The 9,983-nt window shown below is 37.4% G+C and overlaps 1 protein-coding gene across 12 annotated transcripts in view; it reads left to right on the plus strand.

The window, feature by feature from the left end:
• The window catches only part of TMEM108 (transmembrane protein 108), a 346,872-nt gene that overhangs the window by 169,004 nt on the left and 167,885 nt on the right, over window positions 1-9,983 (plus strand). For 8 of the 12 annotated variants that reach the window (XM_074271195.1, XM_074271196.1, XM_074271193.1 and 5 more), the window contains one exon: window positions 6,236-6,321. In XM_074271195.1, coding sequence (XP_074127296.1) covers window positions 6,282-6,321 — 40 coding nt within the window. In that variant the 5' untranslated portion in view covers window positions 6,236-6,281. The remainder of the gene's footprint in view (window positions 1-6,235; window positions 6,322-9,983) is intronic. The other 4 variants (XM_074271194.1, XM_074271200.1, XM_074271197.1 and 1 more) reach the window with 1 other exon arrangement.

Here is a 9,983-nt window from a genome sequence, read left to right on the forward strand (position 1 = left end):
GGCATTGTTTTTTTAAAAAGGGGGGGGAAAGAAAGGGGAAAAGGAAAAGGAAAATAATAAGAAGAATGGGTTTTCCTTAGACAAGAAATTATCTTTTACATGAGCACTTTAGGCACTATGATAAAGCATCCCCCTTTCATATTTGGCATCTAAGCAATATCATTTAATCCCTTGACCTCACTCTTCAATGTTTAACATTAAAACTATAAAAAGGGAGGATTTTAGACGGATTCCTTGGCCAGTACAAGCTCTTTCCTGTATACTTCAATGAGATAAATGATCTTAATACTCTTACATGCCATAAGAACCAGCCTTGAATTTTTGTAACAAGCACAGACCATCATTGATTGTTGTTCTATTTATAGCCAGTTGCTGACTTCAGGACCTGGGACAGCAATATGCCACATTGCAAACAAATGCAAATAACGTCCAGCAGAAAGTCAGGAGCCCATGAAATTACTATCCCAGTCCCCAACAGTATTCATCAGTAATTGGTATACTCAACACCGATTTCTTTTTAGTTGAGGAGCAGAGTTTCTCCTTTGTTTGAAATTCTTCTTTTCCTGGTGGCTCTGTTGACCTCCTCCTTTTATGTTATTGGAAATCAATCAGATCAGGAAATTAGGAAGGAAAGTAGCAATGCTGGAGATAACTTTTGCCTTCATGGATTATAGGCACCCCCCCATTTGGTCATTGCCTACCAAAGTTTCAAATGTCCTGTGGTCAGGTGGTCAAGACTTAGGAGTAAGTGGCTTTCATTGAATATTCCCAGAACTGGGGTGGTCCCAGAAGTCCAAGATCTTAACAAAAATGAAGGCTATAAGGGATATCTCCAGTGCTTTGAATAATGATTTTTAAAGGTTTTTCCTTTCCCCCTTTTATTCTTTCCCTTTTCTTTCATTTTCCTTTTTCCATTGTTTTCTTTCTTTTTCTTTTCTATTTTTTTTTTGACTGAACCTGTGATTTCATTGGTATAAAGAGGTCCCAGTGAAAGGCCTCTCTCTATGACTGTAGATTCTTAGCCATTGGATAATGTTCTTAGAGAATTGTCTGGGCCACTGAAAAAGTAACTGGGATAGGGTCACACAGCTAAGAGGGGTTAGAAGGATGACTTGAACCCAGGTCTACCTGACTTCCAGATAAGGTTTCTATGTACTATACATGTTATTTTGCTGCCTTTAATGACCACAAATATGAGAAAACCAATATTTTTGACACATTTCTTGGATTAAAATCTCAGTTTCACCATTTTATGATTGAAAGTAAGTAATTGTACCTGTACTGTCTCAGTTTCCTCATCAGAAATGAGGGAATTAAATGAAATCAATTAGGTTTCTTAACATTCTGTGATTCTGGGGGTGTCAGGAGTATAGGTAAAGATATGGGGATGAGGATGAAAAAAAATGCTCAACTCATTCAGAGTTTCCAGTGGATAGGTGGTACCTGGATAATAGAGCCAATTCTATCCTTTATGGGTTTTTTTTTCTTTTTGCTTTACTAGAAGCATCACCTTCCCAGTTTTCAGTAGGGGTAGGGAAATAGTTGTCATGAATCCATAGCCAGGTGAATAACTAGATCTGCCTATCTAGGAAAAAGTGAAATTTTTGGAGAGGAAAAACAGTAGTAAGAATGGAAAGAGAAGATTTATTTTGAAAGGACTGATTTTTTTAAGCAAGGGAAATCAGGGTGCTGGTATGAAGTGTGTCTTTAATGTTCTAGAATGCTGTGGGTAATAACAATGGCACTTCTTTTGTATGGCTTAGTCAATAGTCTTGCCAGTCCTTTGGGACTTCCCAAGCAGAGGACAAACATGCTTTCCGCCTTCATTCACAGGGGTATTTGATCAGCAGAGAGGAGCTGTTTGTTGGTTTGTCTCACACGCCTAATGTGTTCAAGAGCCCTTAAGTAAATCACTGGGAAAAATGCCATGCATTGGCAAATGCAGTGCATTGCAGGGAGGGCAGTGATTTCTTTATACAGGTATTTGAAAGCAGTTGGTAAGAGGCTGTGTTCTGGAATAAGAAGTGAATCAGACAGCAGTACTCTCCGGGAACCAGGTGTTTGACAGGGTCCAGGACACTCCTCCTTCCTGGTCTAAAGTCAGTTAGTAGACATTTATTAAATGCCTACTCTGTGCTAGGCACTATGCTAAGTGCTGGGGATGCAAAGAAAGTCAAAAGAGAATTCCTCAAGAAGTTCATAGTCTGATGAGACAGACAATATGCAAACAACCATGTACAAATTAGCTATCTACAGTGCCTTAACTGGAAAATGGATAGGTAAACGGCCTCTAAGAACTCTTCCATTTCATGTTTGGAATTCTTTTACTTTACTTTCCCCCAAATTTCCCATAACTTGAGTAATATTCATCATTTCATTCCCAAATGTTTCAATAAGAATCATAAATTCAGATTGAGAAGAAGACTCAATTATTAGATAAGATATGTTCTATAAATGAGGAAATAGACCTAAAGGGGACACATCAAATAGTTCTTTCCAGAACTAAAATCCAAGTTTTGTTCCTAAAATCCCAAAAGTTGATTCCAATGGCCCCCATATGCATTTGGAGGTAGGGGGAAAATTTTGATGCTGATGATTACATCTTGGTAACAAGTACAAAACTGATTACAGATATTTTAATGGGTTTAATTGGGAAGATGTTCATGCTGAGTAATAATTTGCTTCATAAACTCGTAGAGTAATTCATTTGATTCAATGAACACTGGTTGATCGAGGTCAGCCAATGTTTCTTAAGCTTCTAAGAGGTAGTAGGGTATTTTGGAGCCAAAAGGAGCTGGGTTCTAGTTCTTCTTACACATAATGATGTGGCAAGCTGCTTCAACTTTAAATGGTCCCATACAATTCCTCTAGATTGGTTCTGTCAAGTTCAAATAGAAACATATCCCCACTGCTTCTGTATTGACTTAGAAAACTACAAATTCACCTTATTTAGGTTGTATTTTAATTTATTGGTTCAGACTGTGGCTAGGGGTCTGAGTTGGGCATCTCTGTAAACTAGACTAGAAGATGCAGACTACTTGCTAATCAGCATTGTTAGAGGGCACTAGGCAGAGGAATTTTCCTCACTAGAAGTTGTATAGAACTTTAAAGTGACCAGATCTGGTTTGGCCCACCATGTGTATCACATATGAGACTATTTGACGGTTTTTCTGAAGGAAATTATTCCCTTTCTCCTTTAATTTACAGCATCCTAGATTTGTATGTAGAGGATACCTTAAAGATACTCTCCTGTTTGCCAATCTTACAGAGGAGAAAACTACAACTCAGAAGGGGAAAGGACTCCTGTGAGGTCATAGCTAAGGATTGATAGAGCCAGGACTTTTCCCTAAGTCATAGGAGGGAGCATTCTAATGAAAGAAAAAAACAGACTGGGAAGACCCCAGACACCAAGGGAAAAAGGATGGGAAGCAAACTCTGAACTTCATAGCCTTTTCACTGAGTCATAAAATTGATGTGCTCTTCTCAGATTGATTTGAAATAGCAAAGGAGGGAAATCAGCTATTCGCTGACATTTGGCTCTCTTTCACTCAAACATATAGGGCCATTAGATTGAAGAGTATTTCATCCAGGGAGCTACCATAAATAGAATTGTCCCAGAAGAAGCACAAAATAAATATTCTTTTGGTTTAATAGAAAATGGAGTTCTGCTCCTCTTAGAGTCTGGCCTGATCATTTTAATCCCACTTGGAGGAAAGATGCTTTCTACTGTGCTGATAATTAGCAAAAACACCCTATCTCCTTTCTTATTCCTGATGTTGGTCAATGTTTTCATTATCACCTTCTCCCCCTTTCCCTTCCTTTGGGTTATACTATGAATTCTGTATTTTATTAAAGTCTTAGGCCAGATATTAGTTATCATTCTTGGAATTATATATTAATACTATGTAAACTCTATAGAAAAGAGACATAACTGGTCGCCTGATGTTTTATCAGTGTCCCCTCTCCTTAATCATTCTGCAGAAATTGATGCTTTTGACCACCATTTTGACTTCCATGACCGTTCTCCACAGGATCTTCAGCCAGCATCTAATTCTGTCATCTTTGTGGGTTCGTCTTCCTCCTCTTGATCTCTAAGTGTGGATGTTCCTCAAAGCTCTGTCCTTAGAATGTGAATTTTCTTCTCTTCCTCTCTATCTATACTCGCTCTTCTGTTCATCCATTCCCATGCAGATAATGCTCCAAACTATATAAAACTGTATACTAACTCCTGAAGTCTACTCCCATGTTGTCCATCACTTGCTTCAAAGTTAAAATACATATGTGAAAAGCTGAAACTATTACTTTCTCCAAAAACCCTAACTCTCCTCCCATCTTCCTTGTTTGCCTTGATGGTACCACTATTCCCTCCCAGTAACCCAAACTAAAAACCTGAAACATCTTTGACTCTTCCCTCTTACACATTCACAAATAAATCATCAAGGTGACATTAGTAAGGTATCATATCAGTGTCCTTCTTTCCATTTATATATAATACCATATATAATACCACCAACTAATTCAGGTAGGAATTAACTCTCACTTAAACCATTCAAATAGTCTCCTGATGGGTCTCCCAGACCCCAGACTCTTCTTTTTTAACATGTCCTTTTTCACTATAGAACCACCTAAATAATGTTCCTAAAGCACAGGTCTGAACATGGTCATTGTCATACAAATCCTCAGTGGTCCACTCCTGCAAAACAAACAAAACAACTCCTCAGCTTGCCATTCAACTCTCTTCACTTTGTGACTACCCTAACTCTCCAGTCTTATTTCATTTGTACATTCAAATCAAACTAGGTTACCTGCCACTGTTTGATTCTATCCTTTCCTCTCCTGCCATAAACATTTACAAGTCTATCCTCCAATCTAAAATGTCCTTCTTCCACATCTTTGTCTGTTTAAAGTCTTTTAAACTTCAGCTAAGGCATTACTTCTTCACAGAAGCCTGGTCCCAGCTGAAAACACTCTGACTTTCCCCAAATTTCTTATTGTCCATCATCTGGGCTTATCTGAGTATATGTGTCACTTATCCATGCTTTTCTCTGTCCCTCCTTCCCCGCCCCATTTCAGAAAGTCAGCTTCTTTCTTATCCATTTGTTATTATTCAGTCATTTCAAGCGTATTCAGCTTTCATGATTCCTGTTTGATCATTCACTGGATAATAAGCTTAGGGGTAGAAAAAGACCCTAGATACCATTGCTCCCAGCTAATAGATAAGGAAACTGATTTCCAGCAGTATTGAATGACTTGCTCAGGCATAAAGATACTGTTATTGTTGTTGTTCAATCATATTTCAGACATGTCTAATTCTTCATTGTCCGATCTGGGGTTTTTTTTGGCAAAGATGATTTGCCATTTCCTTCTCCAGCTAGTAGAGGCAGGATCCAAATTCAGATTATCAGAATCTAATAACCAAGATCTCTTCCCTCTGAATCCTGCTGCTTGTAATATATCCTTCCCCCACCCCCACTCATAAGGGTTTTTTGATTAAGGAGAAGAGAGAAAAGCGGTTATAGTCTCATTGATTTGGAATAGGCTTCCATTCTCCTTTTTTTCTAGTATAGATCTATATAGTAAATGGACCAAAGTTGGGTGGAACCAGAGCAAGTGTAAGCAAGGAGCTGATCATTCAATTTTTATGAAACTTATAATCTGTCTACTCCCTAATTTTTGCCCATTTTTCTCCATACCCTTTTCCTCGTGGGCTTTATGAAGCGGGAGAAGTTGCTTTCTTAACCTCATATATATGGATGTGTAAGGAACTTTATATTAAAGAGAAAATTCTTAAGTGACTCCTTGTGGATATAACCATCCAAAATTACATATGAACACACATGGTATAAGAACATATTATTTGGGGGATTAGAGAGTACCTATAAAGAACTTCCTTTGTCTTCTATTCTGACCTTAGGAATTCAAACAAGTTCTCAGGAAAGCCTTCTAAAACTCTGAAGCCAATTCTTCACTCTTACATTCTGGTTGGAATTTCCCTTAGAAGATGCACAGTTTGAGGATTTGATTGATGGCTATGTTCAAAATGAACTATATGTGGTTTACTGATCCCCAGGACTCCCTTCTGGAGTGATGATATTAAGGGTGTTTTTAAATGGTCCATTACAACTGTGGTAGACATTAGTGGAACAATTTCTGAACAGCTGGATTGGATTATATTTCCTAAAGGGAAAAGAATGTTTCCATTCTCATGATAAATTTTCTTTTCTCCTTCTCCCAGACAGAATCATGAATAAACTGGAGGACAAGCAGGACCAGATGATACCATGAAGAGAAGTTTACAGGTCCTCTATTGCCAACTGTTTAGTAAGTAGAGTTTCTATTTCCTCTTGCCTCTGATGTGGCAGCGTTATCATTGTCTGCTGAGCTCCAGCTGCAAATGCATTCTCTAGATAGCATTTGCAGGAAAGTCTAGGACTGGTCATAGAGATGGATGCAGTGAATTATCCCTGGGTTCATTAATCTATATATTGAATAGTCTCCTGATTTTCTATTATCTGAATATGTACCACTGTTCAGTGTTAACTAATTGTCATATGAGTTATGAGTCATATGGTTACTTAGAGAATTAGATGTTGAAAGGGCAAATGTTGCTGTGCTACTGGGTTTAATAAAAATGTCTTCCATGTCAGTGGTTACACGCACTTCTTGGTTGGTAGGAGTTGAGACTGGGAATATGCCACTAAATGACTGTTACTCTAAGTGCTTGAGCTCACAATTGAGTGGGCAACTGGAACAGACCGGCAGTTATGAGACTGTTTCTCAGTAATCTAATCTTTCTAGCTACTTCTTTTTCGCTGTGGTATTTTCCTAACCTTGTTCTATGAGAAGCTTTGGATTCATGGCTTTTTCCACTAAGAGTCTATTCTTTTGCTCATTCCACACTCACCCCTAGACCTTTCACCTTTGTATATTCCTAACTTTTGATCTCGGGGCTGCTATTTTATTGGATCTCTGGAGCTGGACATAATGCTTGGACTACTGTTCTATCCCCTAGGGTGATCTTTTCTCTCATCCCTTGATAGTCACCCTAATGGATGGAAATAATTAATAATGGCACTAGATTTGATATTCATGATTCTTTCTTTTTTAATCCTATTTGTTGAGATTGGTAAATTAACACCATTCCGGCCCTAGTTTTGCCCCCTCCAAGTGTAGTTTAAAGGAAATTTATATCTTGACTCTTCTAGAGACATTCTTGCTGAAGTCAATGGAAGCACTGTCAATGTTCCAGGGCTGCTTCTCTGGCTCCTCTTAACATGTGCTAAATTTGCGTTACTTTTTTTGAGAAAATAAAATTAAAAGAGTTTGGAATGCAACCCACAAATCAGCCCTTTGCGTAATTCAGATTAGATTGCAGCCTCCATATGAAGGAAAGCATCTCTGAATAGTATTCTGTCTGAATTTTAATTGATCATATCTATCACTGAATTGTAATTCTTCTAACACCAATTGGGTTAACCCATTTGGAAAACATTGATGGGAGCCAGTTACATGCAATTCTTTCTCATTTCATCTCTGGTCACCACTCTGAACTATAGTAAAACTTTGGTGGGTTTGGGGGGAGGAAGTCTGGAGTTAATCAGTGGGAGAACTTCAATCAATGCAGATCATTGAGTAAATTATCTGCACTTATTATTACCTAGTTCTGTCTCCATTATTCCATGTTGTTTCACCTGTAGTGAATCTTTAATGCTTGTGTAATAGAGAAAAGGTTTTAGCTCATGGAAAAAACCACATTATCTATAATAGCATCTCCTTTACTAACTAGATCCCTGAAAGTATGTGAATATTCACTAAGCCACATAGTATTCTGTGGATCTCTTCAGAACTAATAACTCTTATTAATAGAGATTCACATGAGAATTTTCTCTAAATAATCATTTGAATGAAGTGTGCATATTATTGTCCCCATTTCAAAGATGAGAACTGAGGCATAGAGATCTGATGTTATTTGTCCACTGGGAGGAGTAGAACCTAAAATTCTCATGTAAAATGGAGACTAGACAGCATGGTGTAGACTGAAGCATCAGACTTGTGACCACCAGCATCTGCCTGCAAATAAATCAGATTAAAATGCAATTAGGAAATTCTTAACCAAATACATAAGATACCATAAAACCTACGTAATATTAATTTGTGCTTTTCTAGATCAGTATGTAGCACTACAGGTGTTTCTTTCTATTTTACTTGTATATTACTGATGGAGAGGGAAAGCATTACTAGAGTAGCCACTTGAAGGAATCACTTCTAATCTTGTCTTTGCTACTTTGTAAGTATGGATGCTAGATAAGGAGTTAGTCCAGCTCTTGAGATATGCTAGACTGGATGTTCCATAGTCTCACAGATCTAAAGCTGGAAGAAATCTTAGAAACAATTTAGTCTAAATCCCTTATTTTTAAAAAATGTGTTTTTTAATCAACAAAATTGAGTTTCCCCCTTCTGTTTCTCCCCATTAAAAAATATAAAAAATCTTGTAACAAACATATATATATGTGTGTGTGTGTGTGTGTGTATGTATGTATGTATATATATATATATATATATATATATATATATATTATATCTATACATGTGTGTGTGTGTGTGTGTGTGTGTGTGTGTAAAATCAAGCAAAACAAATGAACACATTGGCCATGTCCAAAAAAATCTGTTTCCTTCTCCATCTTGAGTTTACCACCTCTATCAGGAGATGTAAGTCCTTCATTTTATAGACCAAGAAATTGAAGCCCAGGAAGAGAATTAAGGTAGTAAGGTAGTAAGAATCCAAGGTGATATTTGAAACCAAGTGTTCTAATTCAGAGCCATTAGTCTTTCTCAAGCAGTAAATGGAGCACCACACTGCCTTCAGCACCTGTTGGCTGGAAGATTCGGGACTACTTGGGAATAGTTCCTTATATCCAGCAGGAATCACCATATTTAGAATCATTTTGCTGTTTTACCTGTTTATTTTGCCATTCATCTTCTGTCCTTTATCACAGACTTCTCGTTTATAAAGTTGACTAATCAAAACAGAAGATATGTAGAAGATGAAGGGACATCTCCATGGAGACTGTCACAGAAGTTGCTGAATGGACCTAAGTTTGAGCTCTTCCATTCCTTTGCAAAGTTTGCACTGGAAATTCAGAATGATCCAGTGGAAACCCTGTACTTCTACTGAGTAGATCGGGATATTCATTGAACCCATTCTAATTGAGCATTAGTTTGATTCTCAGCCAAGTCTGCCTTCGAATATCTATCTTCATCTTTCTGCTTATTACCTCTGCCATCATCCAATGTGGGACCCCAGCATATTCTACTTGTATTCTTGCAGTGGCCTCTACTGTATTAACATTAGCTATTATTATTATTAACGCATTTCTTTCTAGCCCCTTGTAGGAAATGCATCCTCTATGTTGCTGTCAAAATAATTTTCTGAAATCACAGCTGTGATTATCACTTCTTGGGCTCAAAAATAGTAATTTTCCCATAATGAATAAGGTCTAAATTTTGTGGTATGCTACTCATCTTAGTGCCCTGATTTTCTATCATGATCACTCGTGTTTGTGATATGAATTGTGGAAAATTAAAGTGTGATTCATGTACCAACCAAAGCATTAGTCCTCTCTGACTGACAAGTGGTCATCCACCCTGTTAGAAGAACTAAATGATAAAGAGAAATGAATGAGAGGTGCTGAATAATCACTTATGGCAAGTAAGGGAAAATCTATCTGTTTCAAATTTATATTTAGCTTTTGTTTGGAATTGGAAAAACACGGATATAGATAAAATAGGTGAAAGTAAGAGAGAAAGAGACAGAGAAAAAGAAAAAGAAAGCAAGAAAGACAAGATCTGTTTTCTGGAGAATACATGTTACATGTATGCATTTTCTGAGATGAAATGTCATCCCAGTACTATTTCTGAAACCCAAATCATCTCTACCAGTCACCAGCGATAATGTCAGGGAAAAAGAGCTATTTATTATAATG

The sequence above is a fragment of the Sminthopsis crassicaudata genome, chromosome 5 (assembly GCF_048593235.1).
Source record: "Sminthopsis crassicaudata isolate SCR6 chromosome 5, ASM4859323v1, whole genome shotgun sequence".
Taxonomy (NCBI): Eukaryota; Metazoa; Chordata; class Mammalia; order Dasyuromorphia; family Dasyuridae; genus Sminthopsis; species Sminthopsis crassicaudata.